Raw genomic sequence first — 19,689 nt, 5'->3', positions numbered from 1 at the left:
TATTGCATGAAATTAATGTAGGATTATACACATGAATATTTAAATTGAGTGCATTGACAGGTATTTCATGCCACCTATAGAAATGCCCACATACCAGAAGAGAGCTTTCTCCCTTGATTTTGGAAATCTCTATTTAAAAATAAACCAAAGACAAAACCGTCAAACAAAAACATCCAATTTCAAAAATACATATTTCTGACAAGAAGATTGTAGGTGCTGATTTAAATCTAAGATCTAAAGCTGCTTTGCAAAAAGACATTTCTTCAACATTTATTTATATACACACACATACATATCAACTGTGTGTATTAATTTGTTTTATCTTTAGGTGTCTGGCAAGCTGCAAAGCTATCCTTAGCAGCAGGATGGTAGTATAGTATTCTGTAATGAGGCCTTCATTCATTTGTTTACACATGATATGGAATTACATCATTTTCATACCCAGAACAATAGTGACTGGGAACCCGATATCAATCCTTATGAGGAGGACTTCAGTGTCACCAGGGATACGTCATTCTTTTATCTTAAAAATTATTTTGGACTACAAATGAAATGATAGAGACAGTTAACAAATATTAATCAAGCGCACCCCTGTGTGCCAAACACTGTTCTGGAATAAAGAATTTGTGATACATGGACAAAACTGAAATAATGTTGGTCCAATTGAGAATGCCCATGTAACCTTGACCTCACCTTGAAGCAGCTGGCCAGGCCCGGCTCTGACTCCCAGCTTAAATAGCAGGGGTGAAAAGGCCATCTCTCTTCATGCTCAGTTTTCTCCCGGCTTTCCACTGGCTGCTTGCACAGGGACATTGCTTTAAAGTGCGTACAGTCCTTCACTTCCCAGCGGCCAGGTGGACTCCTTCCTCGCATGACAACACAGCCACCACTGTAGCCTAAAGCAGAAAGCAACACTTTAACATCATTCGACTAGAACACTTTGTGCTCAGAAGACCTCTTTAGAGTGTTGAATAATTGACATCTCAAAATGAAGTACCCAGACAAGAACAGTAAAGGTGAAAAAGAATGCTTTATTGGCATAATTATCTCATTTCTCATCCTCCCCGGAGAAAAGAATAGAAGATGGAAAAGTGAGAGAAGAGAGACGATGAAGCTTGAAATTTGGACATTTTGAGCTCAGATGGCAAATGATGGAAAACTAGGAGCTGTTCCAACTTGAAACTGAAATATCTCCCATCTCATCAAACACCAACATCCCTCTACATTGAATTATTGAATTTTGAACTGTGCAGAAAACAAGTTTAACTCACCATTTCTTGAGTATGTATGCATGTTGTGCTTTGAGATGCCATTGTGACAAATCAACAATGAAAAATGTATAGTGTGTATCCTCTGAGAAGTAGGTTGAGCAGGAAATAATATGTGAGTGATGGACTCAAGGTATTTGCAAGGGACACAACAGAAAACCAAACTGTAAACCATGGTAGAGTAGAGAATGAGATAAATTCTAAAGCAGGGTGAAACTCTGGGGGCAGGAGTAGGGGCAGACTTCAGGAAAAGGAAAAGGCCTTCTAGTTATGGACAAAACTGCATTTTATTATCTGTATGTTTGAACATATTGAAAAATAAAACATTTTCTCCCATAGAAATAATTTCTAAGTTAAGATCCTCAAAGTTGTCATCAAATCCACATAACTCATAAGCCAAAAAGTACACTTCGAATTTCAGTGTATCGTAGAAGATAATCCCATTCCAAAAACAAAATAAAAACAGAGAAAGAGTGAGCTTTTGTTTTTAAATCCAGAGTGATCATCTAATTAATTAAATCAACATTCAACAACAAGAAAATGGTGCATCTACAAGTATATACCAGGCTAGGCTGTATGTGAGCTGTGAGAGACAGAAGGGTAACACAACACAAAACAAACAAAACCCAATTCTTAATTTAGTGTGAGGCACGGACTCATAAATGCTTAATTGCAGGCAACATAATGTGGGAAGTGCTATAGGAACCGTGTGTCCAGATTTCTGTGGGAGACTTCAGAAGGATGATGGAATCTGCCTCGGAGTATCAGTAAAGAATTTGCAGAAAGTAACATCTGAGCTGAGCTCTGAAGGATGAGAAAGAGAAAAGAATTTTCAAGGAGTGCTTATATAAAAAAAGCAACTGATTATAGATGAAGCATCTGAAGACTTGTGATGACTCTGGACCTAAAGGAGCTTTTAAAAAATGTAGTCACTCAGTACTAGATATTTGTCTTGCTTAATTTCCCTTCAGAAGGAGTGGTTTCATTTTTTTAGATACAGGGGAATTACCTTTGGTTGTTTTATGCTGACAGAAAGATTAAAGAGAGGGGGAAAAGGAAGAGTGAGAGAAGAAAAAAGACAAGCTGCACAAAGAACTTCTGAAAGAATGGAGGAGTGTAAACTAGAGAAAGAATAAGGGTACACGCTGGGTAGAACAAGGCAGCACCCATCTGCAAGAAGCTCACAGTCCTGTGTGCGTGCACACTGACCTATCAAACAGACCTGCAAAGGTGAAAATGACGCGTCTTAAACAAGGAAACATAATTAGTATGACTCACACAGAATAAAAGCAAGTCAAGAGAAAGCTGGTCCACAGAAAGGCCATTAGTGGGCTCCATTGACTAGAACAGCTAGTTAGTGTTAAAGATGGCATGTTGGGGACCAGACAAGGAGGAGAGATTATAGCATGTAACCACAACCTCCCGTGTGTGCAGCCTTGCAGTACTGCTGAACGCAGTTTCAAAATGCAGCTCAAAATCTAGCAGGGTCATGAGCAATAAAGGAGATGCCGCATGCTCTGTATGATGAAATTCTGATGAAACTGAACTGTGGAATCCACATGGAAGCTCAAAGTCTTACACTAATAGGGCTGCTCTGGTGAAAGAGGAAGGGACCCATGCACTCCCACCTGTTTCCTCCATCCTTCCTTTCCCAGCAGCCTTTGACTTGGAGCCGTAGGTGGGTCTAGTCCCAGCACAAACATTTAGTAACTCAAAACTTAAACAGGTTATATTCATCACAAAACAAAAAAGCTTATCTAGAATATGGGGATAATCACCTCTTTTCTTCTTGTGGGTTTGAATGAAAATGAAATGAAACAATGTTTTAAAAGGCAACCCCAAAATATCAAGGGCTACACCCACCCCTAAGATGTTGCTTAGAGATTCTTATTTTGGCTGTTTTCCTTAAGAAGCTGGAATTTTGTGGCATAAGTTCTGCCTGCAGGTTCAAAGAATTTTTATAAAGCTTGAATCAGCAAGTTTAAAATGTAATGTACTGTTTTGTTGGCCTTGCATTTTGCCTTACTTTCCCCCATCAGACAGTGATTAAATAGCTTTGGGTTTGGATACTATGGATACTCAACTCATCTTCATTAGTGGAGAAGAGATGTCTGTGAACGGCTATGAAGATGCGAAGTGCTTCAGGAGTGTTACTGCTATTCTAAAGCGGTTAACTTAATGGAACATTTGACCCAAATTTTAGAATCTCAGCCCCAAAGAAGCAGTAAAGTGGTGTAATAAAGGGAGACTGGGCTAAGGCAGGTATAAACTGAATTTATAATCACATATTGTGGGGATGCTTGCAAAGCCAAAAAATAAGGGTAGTTTCTCCCAGAGAAATTGTTCTGAAATTCAACAACTCGTTTGCTTGTCCCTTTGGAGAAGAAAAACTATCACCCTATTCCAAAGTGGCCAAGCTCACATTTAAACTAATTATCCTAACCTGTCTTACCCTCCCTCAAACCCTCCTCCCCCACTCTCTTCCTCAAACATGAATGGAAAATCTTCCAGTCTTTTAAGAAATTCCAGTTCACCATCCCAGTCTCTTCCATTTGGCAAAGCTCTCTCACCATGTAAGATGAACTGAGCTGGGAAAGGCTCCACGTTCCTCCTCTCTGGCCAAATACCTCAGGGCCAGGAGGGAACTGTAGCTGGGCCTTTATCTATCTATCTATCTATCTATCTATCTATCTATCTATCTTTGTTTTTTAAATTTTTTATTGTTAAAAGTATTACATATGTCCCCTTTTGTCTCCCATTGACCCCTTATAGCTTGAGCGCCCCCCCTCCCCAACTGCCCCAGGCCTCCACCACCCTATTGTCTGTGTCCATGGGTTATGCATATATGCATACAAGTTCTTTGGTTGATCTCTTCCCACCCACCCATCCACCCCTGTCTTCCCTCTGAGATTCGACATGGAGAAAAGTGAAGCCATTGGGACAGGGAAGGCGTTCTGTCTATCTGCCTGATACTGTGCTAGACATTTTATGTGGTCCGTTCCCTGTTGAACTTCAAAAACTATCTGAGGCAGATATTAGTATTTGCAGTCTGCAAATGGAAAACCGGAGGCACAGAGGCTTATTAACTTGCCTAAGTCTACATAGTTAATGAGGACTTGTTCTAGAATTTCAAAGCAGATTTATTTGAATCTACTATGAGACAATGTTAAGGTACAGCGTAGGCGGGAATTCAATAAGTAGTTGTTGAGTGAAGGACTGAATCTTCCCCTCAGATAATCTGCCTCCATTTCCATGGAGCTCCCTCTCATGCCCCTGGCCATGTTCTCTTCTTTGTGTGGCTACAGCATTTACCTGAATATCTATGACCACATCTTTACCTTGTATGACAGTTACTCATATCTTATATAATAAAAGCCTAATATGCTAAGTATCTGGTCATCCAGTTGGCCGTTCAACAAATCAAAGCATAATATGCTGATGATATGCTAAGGCTACTCAACTGCTCACTATGACGTGCACTGACCACCAGGGGGCAGATGCTCTGACCAGTAGGTTAGCTTGCTGCTGGGGTCCAGCTGATCAGGACTGAGCAAGATGAGCTGGACATACCCGGGAGCCCTCCCATAGTCCCTCCCAGGCTGGCCAACCTCCTGCTTCCCTCCCCGGCCCTGATCATGCACTGGTGGGTTCCCTCAGCCTGGCCTGTGTCCTCTCGCAATCCGGGATCCTTTGGGAGATGTTGGAGAGCCGGTTTTGGCCTGATCCCACAGGCCAGGCCAAGGGACTCCACTGGTGCACGAATTCATGCACCAGGCCTCTAGTAATTATATAAAGTACCAAAGGGTGCTCAGATTGAGCTTGTTGTCACTTATGTGGTAGTTGTTTCAGACTTCTGAGGAACCTTATAGTGGATTGGCCTATCTATCGGCTGATTGGGCATGCTTTTTACTACTCCTCTCTCTGAGCAAGAAAACAGATCAGCCTTCCTTTACTGGGACCCATTTTCCTGGTCACTGGCAGATTTCCCCTGACTTGGGACAGTTGGGGTAAATGTGCCCTGGCGTTATCCCACGAGCATGAAATATGCCTGTTCTGCAGGGGCATCTAGATCTAGAAACACAAAGCTGTTGTCACAGAGCCTGGGTTTGGGATGGATGCAAAATAGTGATTTCAAAGGTTTACATAGATGTACAGACATCTATGAAACTCTATGTAACTTGGGAAAGCATTTTTGAATGTCCTAGCTAGTATGGACTTATTTGTTTTCTTTCACTATTGAGCAGCCTCCATTTACATTGAATCTTTAATCAAAGTCCAAACTCCATTTTAGTTTCAATGCATTAGCATCCCCCTAAATGAGAAAGGCCCTATTTGTCATTTTCCCTTTAATTAATGGCACTAGTTAATAAGGCTCAAAACTGTTTTCTGAATAGTTACTTCTCTCAAAATACCAACTACCACAGAGTTTCTTTGTTGCTGTTGATTGTTTTAATAAAAACCTCAGAATTTCCTAGTGCTTTGAGAACAGGGAATTTTGGCATGAAAGAAAAAAAATGCATACATAAAACAGGTTAATCAAAAACCCTTGTAGTCCTGAATTCAAGTTGAAAATATCAGTTTGAACTTGAGAATTATTTCATCACAAACCAACAAGCAGTGAGCACTCCTATGGGTGGATTGTGGTACTGAAATAATACCATTTCCCATTAAGATGAACCAGGGTTCCTTGATGAAATGGATGTTTCTAGATCCAGATCAGCAATCTACATCTTGTCAGACCAGATAGCAATGGATAGATCATTGGCCTGTGGACTGAAGGGTCCTGGGTTTGATAATAGTCAAGGGCACATGCCTGGGTTGCGGGCTCGATCCCAGTGTGGGGCATGCAGGAGGCAGCCGATCAATGATTCTCGCTCATCATTGATGTTTCTATCACTCTCCCTCTCCCTTCCTCTCAGAAATCAATGAAAAAACTAATCACTGTTGCAGGATGCTTATAAACAAATAATCATTTAAAAAACTAGTAAAGGGAAGGAATTAAGCATTTATTCTGTCTTTCTTGTGAAAACTGTGTCACAAAGTAACAAAAATATTGATTGAAAGAAATGACACCTTTATAAAACTGTATTTCCTCCCCCAGCTACCAATGAAAAAACCCTTCATGGATCAATGGATCTAGGCATCAATAAATACAAAAGTAAGAGGCAGGGCCAAGGAAGAGGGAAACCTAGAGATTAAAAGGGATTTTAGGAGACTTATCAACCAATTGGAATGTGTGAAAGTTTCCAGAATCCCAATTCAAACAAACTGTAAAATACATTATATAATATTTATGGGTCATTTAGAAATTTGAACACTGAAGATTTGTTATGAATTGTAGTTAATTACTTTTAGGTATGATAATTGTATTATATTCATTTTTTTATTTTTTAAAAAATATATTTTATTGATTTTTTACAGAGAGGAAGGGAGAGGGATAGAGAGTTAGAAACATCAATGAGAGAGAAACATCGATCAGCTGCCTCCTGCACACCTCCTACCGGGGATGTGCCTGCAACCAAGGTACATGCCCTTGACTGGAATCGAACCTGGGACCCTTCAGTCCGCAGGCCGACGCTCTATCCACCGAGCCAATCCTGTTAGGATATTCATTTTTTTTAAAAGAAGTCTTTATCTTTTAGAGATAATACTAAAATATTTATGGATGAAACAATATAACACCCAAGATTTGTTATGAAACAATATGGGAAGTGGGAGGAGTGGGTGGGGATATAGGTGAAACAAGATGGACCATGAGTTGAGAGCTGATGACACCGGGTGATGGGTATATGGTGGTCATTATACTACATGGAGAACATGGCGCAAAGTTGAAAAAAGTGGCACAACTGTGATTCCACTACAGATCAACTATTTTGATAATCTGACATAGGAGAGAATCTTGGTTGGGTTTATAGAAAGGCTGCAGGCTTCCTATTCAGGGGTCAATTTATATAGTAAGTCTGGGCTGGATTAAGATTTTGACATGGGGAGTAAGCTAAGGAGTGTGTGTGTGTGTGTGTGTGTGTGTGTGTGTGTGTGACAGGAAGGAAAAATTATTTAGGATGGTGTTTCTGCGAGTTGCAATTTAAAAGAAAAAAAGAAACACAGGGGCTCTTATATTGCTATTTTCTTCCAAAAAGGATTTACATTTTCATCTTATTCAGAGACAATTTACTCAGTGTCAATCAGCAGGAGCTGCCAAACTGAGCATCATGGTATTATTTTTGCTTCAGGGAAAAGAGAAAAAAAGTAGTGCCACTCAAATTATAGCAGAAACTCATGAATGACAAGGAGCTCTGCTTCAGTTCCAGCTTTTAGACATCCAAATATGCCCCAAGGAAGGTAACATTAAAAACCAAGAATTTTGTCTACTCAAAATGTATTAATTTATTTTGACAGGTATAGACATTCTTAAATTCCAAAGTATATTAGAAATGATACCCGAGCTTTTTTTTTCTTCAGTAAAAGTATGACATGGAACTTTATTAATCTCTGTATTTTAATACTATTCATAGGTCTGTAGAATGAGAAGGTTGTTTATTAAGTGGACTGGGATGTTTCTTGTTTAGAGCTATGCAAAGTCACCAGTTACTATACAAATTTTCTAAACTGATGCGTACACACTCAAAAACATCTTGTCTTAACTTCATCTGGCATACATCTTTAAGAAGTAAAGTTTTATAAAACAATAATAAGCTATATATTTGAGAGTATTTTAAGTTCACAGGAAAACAGTGGCAAGTACAACTTTATTTATGTCCCCTACCCCCACATACACAAACCACCCCCTATTGACATCCCATACCACAATGGTATACCTGTTAAAATCCATAAACCTATATTGACACACCATTACCACCCAAAGTCCACAGTTTAAATCAGGGTTCACTCTTGGTGTTGAACATTCTATGGGTCTGAACAAAAATATAAAGACATATGTCCACCATCTGACCCTTCCCACTAACCCCTGGCAACCACTCATCTTTTAATGGTCCTATAGTTTTGCCTTTTCCAGAATGTCATATGGTTGAAATCACACAGTATGTAGCCTTTTCAGATTGGCTTTTCCCCCTTAGCAATATGCATTTAAGTTTCCTTCATTTCTTTTCATTGCTTGATAGCTCATTTCTTTTTAGCACTGAATAGCATGCCATTGTCTGGACGTACCACAGTTTAATTATCCACTCGCCTACTGAAGGATGTCTTGCTTGCTTATCAGTTTTGGCAATCCATGTGTTGTTTTTAGTGTGAGCCTGTTTCCAGTTCATTTGGGTAAATACCAAGGAGTGTGATTGCTGAATCATATAGTAAGAGTACGTTTAGTTCTGTAAGAAACTGACAAACTCTTCAAAAGTGGCTGTACCATGGAACAGACTAATGAATCTCAGAGGGAAGTGGTAGGGGTTGGGGGGTGGGAAAGAGATTAACCAAAGAGCTTATATGCATATATGCATAACCCACGGGCACAGACAATAGTTTGGTGAAGGCCTGGGGATGGGTGGAGGGGTGAAGGGGGTTACTGGGGAAAAAGAGGGACATCTATAATACTTTAAACAAAAAAGATAAATTTAAAAAATAAAACATATGCAAAAATAAAAGGAAAGTGGCTGAACCATTTTGCATTCCCACCAGCAATGTGTGAGATATTCCTGTTGCTCCACATCCTCATCAGCATTTTGTGTGGTCAGTGTTTTGGATTTTGGTCCTTCTAATAGGTGTGCAGTGATATATCATTGTTTTGATTTGCAATTTCCTAATGACATATGTTAAACATTTTCATATGCTTACTTGCTATCTATATTATCTTCTTTAACTTAGGCCTTTTGTCCATTTTTAAATTGGGTTCTTTATTTTCTTGTTGAGTTTTAAGAGTTCCTTCTATATTTTGGATAACAGTCTTTTATCAAATGTGGTTTCAGCAAATACTTTCTCCCAGTGTGTGGCTTGTATTCTCATTTTCTTGATATTATTTTTATCAAACAGAAATTTTTAGTTTTAATGAAGTCCAGCTCATCAATTATTTATTTCATGCATTGTGACTTTGTTGTTGTATCTAAAAAGTCTTTGCATACCCAAGGTCATCTAGGTTTTTTTTTATTTGCTTTCCTCTGGAAGTGTTATAGCTTTGCATGTTGTATTTAGGTCTATAATCCAGTTTGAGTTAATTTCTGTAAAGGGTATAAGGTCTAAGTTGTATATAATATTTCTTATTACCTTTTTAATGTCCATGGAATCTGTAGTCATGTCCCCTCTTTTATTTATAATATTTGTGTCATCTCTCTTCTTATTTAGTGAGCCTGATTAGGGGCTTCTCAATTTCATTAATATTTTCAAAGAATCAGCTTTTGGTTTTACTGATTTTCTAGTTTCAATGCCATTGATTAAGCTGTAATTCTTTTTTCCTGAATACTTTGCATTTAATTTGCTCTTCTTTTTTCTAGTTTCCTAAAGTGAAAGTTTAGATTATTGCTTTGATCTTTCTTTTCTAATATATGCACTCAATGCTAAATTTCCCTCTACACCAGTGGTTCTCAACCTGTGGGTAGCGACCCCTTTGGGGTTCGAACGACCCTTTCACAGGGGTCGCCTAAGACCATCGGAAAACACATATATAATTACATATTGTTTTTGTGATTAATCACTACGCTTTAATTATGTTCAATTTGTAACAATGAAATTGGGGGTCACCACAATATGAGGAACTGTATTAAAGGGTTGCGGCATTAGGAAGGTTGAGAACCACTGCTCTATACACTGTTTTCTCTGCACCTCACAAATTTTAATAAATTGTATTTTCATTTTCACTTAGTTTAAAATATTTTAAAATTTCTCTTAAAATTGGTTTTTTTGACCCATGTGTTATTTAGAAGTGTACAATTTAATCTCCAAGTATTTGGAGATTTTCCAGCTATCTTTCTGCTATTGATGTCTACTTTAATTCCACTGTGATCTGAGAGCAAAAAGTGTATGATTTCTATTCTTTTTAAAGTTGGAAAGGGGTGTTTTATGGCCCAAATGTGGTATGTCTTGGTGAATGTTCCATGTGAGTTTGAGGAGAATGTGTAATCTGCTGTTGCTGTATGTTATAATCTATAGATGTCAATTATATATAGTTGATTGATGGTGCTGTTGAGTTCAACTTGGTCCTTACTGATTTTCTGCCTGCTGGATCTGTCCATTTCTCGTAGAGGAGTGTTAAAGTCTCTGACTATAATAATAGGTTTATCTATTTCTCCTTGCAGTTCTATCAGTTTTCCCTCCTGTATTTTGTCACTCGGTTGTTAGGTGGAAACACATTAAAGATTGTTTTGTCTTAGAGTACCGACTCTTTTATCATTATGTAATGTCCCTTTTATCACTGAAAACTTTCCTTGTTCTGAAATCTGTTCTGTCTGAAATTAATACAGCTATTTCTGCCTTTTCTGATTAATGTTAGCATTTCTTTACCCTTTTACTTCTAATATATGTGCCTTTATATTTAAAATGGGTTTCTTGTAGACAACATATAGTTGAGTATTTTTTTGATCCATTCTGATAATCTCCATCTTTAGTATATTTAGCCCTTTGACTAATATTTGATATCATAGTTATTATTATAACAGTATTTATCTTTCCTCAGGGAAGAACCTGAAGTCGCTAACCCATTTCCTCCAGATACAAATCTAGAGATAACCTACTGCCTATGTCTATTGGAACAGCCTTGATTCAGATCCATAAGCAAGAAAGGGACCGAGTCACTCAAATAGGAATTCACACTAATAGAAAGAGGTGTTGAGCCTAGGTTGGTAACTTAAGCTTAATACAATGGCTTTAGGCTTATTCCACAGGGGCTAGTTCGGGTGTAGATTGTGGCTAAAGCCATTAGCTTCTCTGGAACTGGCTAACCTGGCACAGTTTCGTGCTTTGGGATCCAGAGCTGAGCACACCTGAGTGAACTGAGAGAGCTGTGACTCTGGAATCCTGCTAAGATACCACAGAGTCCACAGAGGAGATGGACTAACAAGAATGTTACCTAAGTAATGGGTCAAGCTTCTTCAGCAAGTCACAGGGCAGTGATTGTGACCTGATGAAAGGCGCCCACAGGTGGGCATTTACGGTGCCTATTCACTGTGAAGTATCAGGAACTATTCTCAACTAAGCCCCTGGGATGATTGGACAGAACTTAAGAGGGAGAAATTGGACTTCTGCTAATAAAGGCACATTCGGCCTTGAGCAATGAATTACACCTTGATCACGTCAAATGACTCGTATGGATTAGACTTTTAAAAATGACTGGCCATATGTCACCCCCTGAGGACCTGTGGTAATTGTTTTAGTTGATTTATGCATTAAGAAAACATTAAGGAAGAATCACAGGAGGTGGATCAAAGGATAGGAATAATTTGGAGCAAAGGAAACAGGAGGGAACAGTGGTGTCGCAGTCCCCTCTACTCACGAGGCTGATGGGCATTCCAGTGTGTGTACCGCACCGGCTCAGACATCTGCCCTGCTGTCTTCCAGGTATATTCTCCTGTGTCATTCTGGTCTTGGAGAGCTATCCAAAAATAACTGTCCTTTATTTTTACCACACTACTGATCAGACTGGTAATAAAAGCCTGTTCAAACCTTAAAAAGGGGGAAAGGAAATGGTTATATAATGTAAGTTTCTGGGCAATTAAAAATGCCATTAAAACGTAATAAGGTGCACAGAATGGCACCAGAATAAACATTTCTCATGAATTCTTTAGAACACGGAGCAGAAAAATACCCAAAGACCCTGGACATCATTCATAAATGCAAAACGTCAGTGTAATTCCCAGAAATACATGCATGAGGAGAATTTGACTCTTACAGACAGGGCTTCATTCTTTCAAGGACTAGAGTTTAGCTCCAGTTTCGAAGTATAGGTGGTAAAGTCCATGAAGCCAGCAATAATACATTTTTTTGTACAATATGTGCCTTACTTTGCAATCACACCCCATGCAGCACACCCCAACCCATAATGTGCATGAGATGAGGGGTGGACAGAGGGGAGAAGGAAGGATAGTATGCTTTTCTGGGTGAGCATCTGTCAGCAGAGCTCACATGCACCCACACTGCACACTTGCCTGGTGAGAACGAGACAGAGATTAGAGTAGCAATTTTATGTCTCCCAAATCAGTTTTTCACAGGTACGTGGAGTCCTTGACTTATTCAAATGTGCTCAGATATGCAAATTCACTGAAGATAAGTTTAAAACCCTAGAAATGAACCCAAGGAAGTGCAGCCAGCAGCATTTCCTCCAAACAGCTGAATGAGTTAGTGTTCATTGATTGGTAGCAAAGCTCCCTACCCAACCCAAATGCATCAGAAGCAGAATCTAGGAAACTTGTCTATATGCTTTCACATGACTGCCTAAAAGAAAGATGTGTTAAAATTTAACCAGCATTGAAATTTTAAGCGAAGTTGGAAGCTATCTTGAAAAGTTTATTTTCAGTACATATAACGTTCTGAAGAAACATTTCAAACAGGGCTGATTTTTGGACAGACTTGCTGAGTCAGTGGGAAAGGAAAGGCCTGATGAAATTACCCAGGAAACCTAACAAGAAAGCAAATTAGACTTTTTCATCCAATTTTGCGTTTTTTCCTGACCATGCATCCTTAACTTGCACAGGGAAGCAAAAGCAATGGGGCCATTTAAGAATAGAGGAGTTCCATCCTTCTAAAGAGCAAAAAAAAAAAAAAAGAATAGAGGAGTCTCAAAGGGAATAGGGGAGCAAGGGAAATGACACAAAGGAGTAACATTTTAAACTGCCTGATGAACATCACTAGCAGCAGTTAGAGGTCTTAGTTGTCCATGATCCTCATCTTGGCCGAGCACATGGATTTTCATCATGCTTTAGTAAATTTCTTCTGCAGGTACCAGCACACATTTGAAATTAGAAACGTTCTTTTGCAACCAGATCGCAGTGGGCAGAACCTTTTGTAAAGGTGCTTCAAAAGGAAGGAGGTTGAAGCTAAATATTGAGTCACGTCATTAACATGCCCAGTGCCTAAAACTGCTGTGCTAGGAGGCCAGCAAGGCACTGCACCATGGAAGCTGTGGCCAGGACACCATTCACTATGCCAGTTCTAAGAACCCAAGGGACATTGCTGGTTCTTCCATTAGCTTGTACCATGACATCTATCAGATAATGGAGAGAAATAACATTGTCTGTGAACTTGGACGCTAGTATCCTTATTCATGACAACATTTTGCTTTTATCTCTTGCTGGTTGTAGATTTATTTAGTCCACTCTGGTTTGCTATTTTATCTCCATTTATCATTGCTTAAAACAATAGAAACCTTCTGCTTTTTAATTGGCAAGCATATTTTTTAAAAGTAGTTGCATATAATTCTCATACATTAAATCCTAGAACCTTCAAATCAAAACAGGATTCTAGTTTTCTCAGTCTAGTTTAGAAGATGGCATTGTTAATAAAGAAATTCAGCAAATAGATCTTTCTTTTAAGCCATATATTCTAAGAAATTAACTCTGGATAATAGCATGCAATCTCTTGAGTGTCTATTTTGCAACTGGTAAAGAAACAAAAGAACGTTTTATAACAGTGATGGCGAACCTTTTGAGCTCGGCGTGTCAGCATTTTGAAAAACCCTAACTTAACTCTGGTGCCGTGTCACATATAGAAATTTTTTGATATTTGCAACCATAGTAAAACAAAGATTTATATTTTTGATATTTATTTTATATATTTAAATGTCATTTAACAAAGAAAAATCAACCAAAAAAATGAGTTCGCGTGACACCTCTGACACGCGTGTCATAGGTTCGCCATCACTGTTTTATAATCTTTACCACTCTACGTGGCTCCAAACACTAAAAGGGTTGCAAAACCTCTACCTTTCCAGTAATAGAGCAGACGACCTTTTAAAGACTTTTCTGGCCTTGTGTTTTAGAATTCCTCATTTGCAAATATTCCAGGGCTTTATGATATCTGGCCTTTTTGGTTGTTTTCACTGAAGTTGTTTAATGCAAATGTCATGATTTAAGGAACAAAAAATAACCATATGTACATGGTTTTATATTATTATTGAGCCAGGATAAAATGTTATCTCTAAGGAATTCAGTAAACATTTTTTTTGTTATTCTTATAAAAGCAACACAAATGATAAAATATTTAACTTGTGTGTACTTACTTATAAAATCAAATTTTATTTTATTTTATTTATTTATTTTTTAAAAAATATATTTTATTGATTTTTTACAGAGAGGAAGGGAGAGAGATAGAGAGTTAGAAACATCGATGAGAGAGAAACATCGACCAGCTGCCTCCTGCACATCTCCCACTGGGGATGTGCCCGCAACCCAGGTACATGCCCCCGACCGGAATCGAACCCGGGACCCTTCAGTCCGCAGGCCGACACTCTATCCACTGAGCCAAACCGGTTTCAGCTAAAATCAAATTTTATAGGAAAATAATTCTTAGAATCAGAAAGAAATTAATTTTCCAATCAGATCCTTTAAAAAGTTAAGAAATCAAATGTGTGTTTTTAGTGTAAGCAGGAAAAATATATCTTAAACTTTCATCAGTTTAAGGAAATTGTCGCTCATGTTGCTAAACATTAAATTTTAATTTAAAAATGCATTTGAAAAAAAAAGTTCTCATCACAAGAAAAAAAATGGATTTGAAGATAGCAATACACAGTTTTTGCATACATTGACCAATATTTTTATTTAAAAATAAACATTTTGCATTTCAAAAGTATATACTTCAAAAGGAGGTATTTTTTTTTAACTCAAATCACTAATTGAACATTACATTTTCATCAGGTTAGCCAGCGATATGTAGCTGAAAAAAAGATGTTTCTTGTCTGTGAACAACACAGTACTTAGTAAAACAACAATACTGTAATGATTGCATTTATATTACCTGAAAAAAGAGATTGAAAAAGTAATACATTGGAAGTAGCTTCAGTAGAGAGCTATTTCAGTTAAAAAACACACACAAAAAAACCCCCAAACACCTCATAATGGGATTGGGTTAGAAAGGACTCAGTTTTGAACTGAGTAATTGCAATTCGATTTCTTCCAATAACACAACAATTAACATTTTAAATGGCATTTTAAAATAAGTGACTCTATTGTTGAACTAATATAAATAAAGAGTAGAAATAGAATATCAGTAGATTTGAAATGGGAGACACACATCATGATCATTATTGCCAGAAGTTTCTGGTGGCATTCCTCAAGAACTAGCAATGTTAAGTTTTTGAATATTGTTTCTTGCAAAAAGCTAGAAGAGAAATACAGACGTAGAAAATACACAAGAACAAACCCCAGAGGAGCAAGCACCACACTATTAATGGCAGTTACCTCTGGGGAGCAGAGTAGGATTGGTTGGGAGGGGAGAATAGTAGAGGTGAAGGGGCACTTTCACTTTTTAGTCTACATTCTTCTGGTTTGCTTGAATTTGTATCAGTGAGAATGTTTTTATTGTGTAATTTAAAAAGGGGTAATTAAAATATGGCTTAGAAAGAAAGTTAACTGCATTGTACAAAAAACAGAACTAATAAACAAATTCTGTAAAGTTGTCAACACACAGAAATCAGTTGCATTTTTATATACTAACAATGAACAAGCTGAAAAGAAAAACCACAAACAAATCCATTTATAATAGCATCAAAAAGAATGAAATACTTGGGAATAATCCTAACCAAGGAGATGAAAGAGTTGTACATTGAAAACTACAACATATTGCTGAAGGAAATTAAAGAAGACACAATTAGATGGAAAGTCATCCCATTAATTGGAAGACTTATTCTTAAAATAGACATACCACCCAAAGCAATCTACAGATTGAATGTAATCTCTATCAAGATATATATATATATATATATATATATATATATATATATATATATATATATGTCACAAGTAGAAAACTCCATTTTAAAGTTCATATAAAATTTCAAGGGACTCTGAATAGCAAAAACAAAGATAAAAAGAAGAACAAAGTTGGAGCTCTCACATTTCCTGACTTTAAAAAGTACAGTAATCAAAAGGGTGTGGTACTGGCATAAAGAAAGACATAGAAACCAATGAAACAGAATACAGAACCCAGAAATAAACCCTCATGTATATGGTCAAATGGTTTTTGACAAAGGTGCCAAGACAGTAAGGGAAAGGGCAATGTTTTCAGCAAGGATTCAGGGGAAACTAGGTTTCCACTTGCAAAAGAATAAAGTTGGACTCTTATCTTACACCATTTACAAAAATTAATTCAAAGTGGATCAAAGACCTAAATGTAAGAGCTAAAACTAAAAAACTCTTAGAAGAAAACATGAGAAAATGTCATGACACTGCATTTGGCAATGACTTTTTGGCTATGACACCAAATGCAGAGATAACAAGTAAGATCTAGGTAAGTTGGACTTAAAAACTTTTGCACATCAAAGGGCACTATCAACAGAGTGAAAAGGCAACTCATAGAATAGAAAAAAATATTTGCAAATTATGTATCTGATGAGGAATTACTAGCTAGAATATTTAAAGAAATCCTACAACTCAGTAACAGAGAACAATTAAAAAAAATGGGCAAAGGACTTGAATAGACATTTCTTTAAAGAAGATATACAGATGATAATAAGCACATGGAAGATGCTCAATATCATGATTACAAAAATGCAAGTCAAAATCACAGTGAAACACCACTTCATACCCATTAAGATGTCGATGAACAAAAATAGAGACAGAGAAGCATCGAACAGACCATCAAACCTCAGAGGGAAGGTAGGGGAGAGGTGGGGAGAGGAAAAGAGATTAACCAAAGGACTTGTATGCATGCATATAAGAATACCAATGGACACAGACAGTAGGAAGCAAGGCCATGTGGTGGGGGGTGGGAGCAGCTGGGAGAGGTCAATGGGGGGAAAAGGAGACATATGTAATATTTTCAATAATAAAGAATTTAAATTAAAAAAAAAAAGAACAGAAAAGAACAAGCGTGGCCAGGATGTAAAGGAATTGGAACCCTTGTGCACTGCTGGTAGGAATTAAAATGGTGAAATGGTGCAGCTAAAAATGAGTATAATTGTTCCTCAAAAAATTAAAAATCAATTCATCATATGAATCAAAATGTACCCAGTTTCTGGGTATATTACCCAAAATAATTGAAAGCAGGGATTTAAAAGATATTTGTACATTCATATTCACAGCAGCATTATTCACAATAGCCAAAAGGTAAAAGCATCTTATGTCTATTGATGGATGAATGGATAAACAAAATGTGGTGTATCCTTACTATAGAATATTATTCAGCCTTAAAAGGAAGGAAATTCTAACACATGCTCCAAGAAGGATTAACTTGCAGGATATTAGGCTAAGGGCAATAAGCCAGGCACAAAAGGACAACTACTGAGTGATTCTACTTACCTAGGGTAGTCAACCTCAGAAAGAGAAATAGGATGGTGGTAGCCAGAGGCTGGGGGCCAGTGAGAATGGAGAGTTATTGTTTAATGGGTACAGAATTCAGTTTGGGAAGATAAAAATGTTCTGAAGATGGATGGTGGTGATGATTGCACAATAATATGACTGTAGTTAATGCCACTGAACTGCACACTTGAAAATTGTTAAAATTATAACTTTTACGTTATGTATATTTTACCACAATAAAAAAAGTTAACTGTAAATATGTCTGGGAGATACATAAAGTGGTTGCAGAAAAATAACAGAGCTGTAAATACGCTTGAAAATAATGCACATTTAAACTTAGGAGAAAATGATATATTGCAGGATTTCTCACTTTTGGCAAAATTCACAAAATGGAATGGCATTTGGATTATTTTGTGCCAAATATTCCATGACTGATCGATTCAAGATTTAGATACACATGCATTTAGGCGATTATCCATGGTAACTTTGGAACGCAAGCTCTGCATTCATGCTCTATCGGGGAAGAAAGTGGCCAGACTTTAAAAATTTTGGTAACAGTTAACAAGCAAATAAAATTCTGTTATTCAGCAATAGGGGTCTGTTTTTCTTTCCTTCTTATTCCACAAAGTGTTAAAAGTTCTAGATCAGGAGCAGTTACCGGATAACAAAAGAAAGAAGTAATTTGTAGCAGGTGGCTCTAATTGTGGCTATCAAACCTGTCGCTCAGTTGTGCAGAAGAGTGGAAAATCAATTAGCAACTACAAGCTTGGGTACTGGTGAGTGACAGGAGTGCCTTAACTCAAAGGGAAATCAGTAATAGAAGAAGATGATTACCCAGGCTGCTAGTGGACACTCCTGGATCTGGAGGGACTTTCCATTGCCAAACCTTCTCAGACAAATTTTGCTGTTGAAAAATATCTAAACATGTATTGTCACTCAAAGAGCCTGCAGTGTAGGCTTTTATATCTTACCTATTGGGGTCTGAATGAATAAAGTTCAGGAGTATGAGGCCCTTCCTTCCCTCACCCTGCATGTCCCACGTTGGAGTCACTGCTTTGGATGTAGACATGTTTACAGAGCAGTGCACATGTATGTTACCTGCCTGGGACAGACTCACTGGGGTGAACCTGTGGTGAGGTGGGGAGGTTGGATGGGGGCTGAGTAGCACAAGGTCACCTGGGGGGCCTCGGAGGTCAAGGCTGAGACAAAAACAAGCTTACCTGTGCCATACTTCTGCTTTAGAGTTGGACCCCACATTAGCATTGGCTACTGAATACAGTTAATCAAAGAAAAATTTTAAAATATTCACAGCATACTCTTATATTCAGCTCTGGGGGAAATAAAACAGAAGTATTTTTCTAAACACTTTCAATCATTTGTATGAAAGTCCCCAAAGGTGTTTAGAAAACGGAGCACTCAAACTCTAACAGACCTGCCTTACCCTGGCTCACTTTGGCATTATGGGTAATCTGTAATGTCACTTTGAGTTTATCCATTTATGATGTTATCCTACATTCTTTACTTGTTTTACATACCTATTTTCTATTTCTTCAGTTGCTGGCCTGCAAGTAGCACCACGATTACACCACGCCTTTTCTTTATTTGCTACAACCTACCAATATGATGCCTCTCACAAAATAGGTATCTACACTAATAAAAGAGTAATATGCTAATTAGACTGGGAGACTTTCCAGGAGACCTTCCAGATGTTCTTCTGGACAAAGCCATGGTGGCGGGCTGAGGTAGAGGCGGTTAGAGGCCAAGAGGGGAGGGCAGTTGTGATCAGGCTGGTGGGGGGCGGGGCCATTGGGGGTAAGCAAATGAGCAGGGGGCCAGTTGGGGGCAAGCAGGCCATCAGTGGGGGTCAGTTGGAGGTGATCAGGACAGCGGGGGGGGATAGTTGGGGATGAGCAGGCCAGTGGGGAGGGAAGGTAGGGGCAAGCAGGCCAGCAGGGGGGGCAGTTTGGGGTGATCAGGCTGGTGGGGGAGCATTTGGAGGGGAAGCAGGCCGGCAGCGGGGGGGGGGGGCG

General features: G+C 38.2%; 1 protein-coding gene across 1 annotated transcript in view; it reads right to left on the bottom strand.

Moving 5' to 3' along the window:
- Nucleotides 1-19,689, bottom strand: part of PLA2R1 (phospholipase A2 receptor 1) — a 100,706-nt gene that overhangs the window by 33,741 nt on the left and 47,276 nt on the right. The window contains exons 11-12 of the mRNA XM_006083223.3: nt 11,704-11,873; nt 694-896 (exon numbers count right to left, since the gene is read on the bottom strand). Of these exons, the coding sequence (XP_006083285.1) occupies nt 694-896; nt 11,704-11,873 (373 nt within the window). The remainder of the gene's footprint in view (nt 1-693; nt 897-11,703; nt 11,874-19,689) is intronic.

Source organism: Myotis lucifugus, unplaced genomic scaffold (assembly GCF_000147115.1).
Source record: "Myotis lucifugus unplaced genomic scaffold, Myoluc2.0 scaffold_5, whole genome shotgun sequence".
Classification (NCBI taxonomy): Eukaryota; Metazoa; Chordata; class Mammalia; order Chiroptera; family Vespertilionidae; genus Myotis; species Myotis lucifugus.
This window is presented reverse-complemented; position numbering and strand designations above follow the sequence as displayed.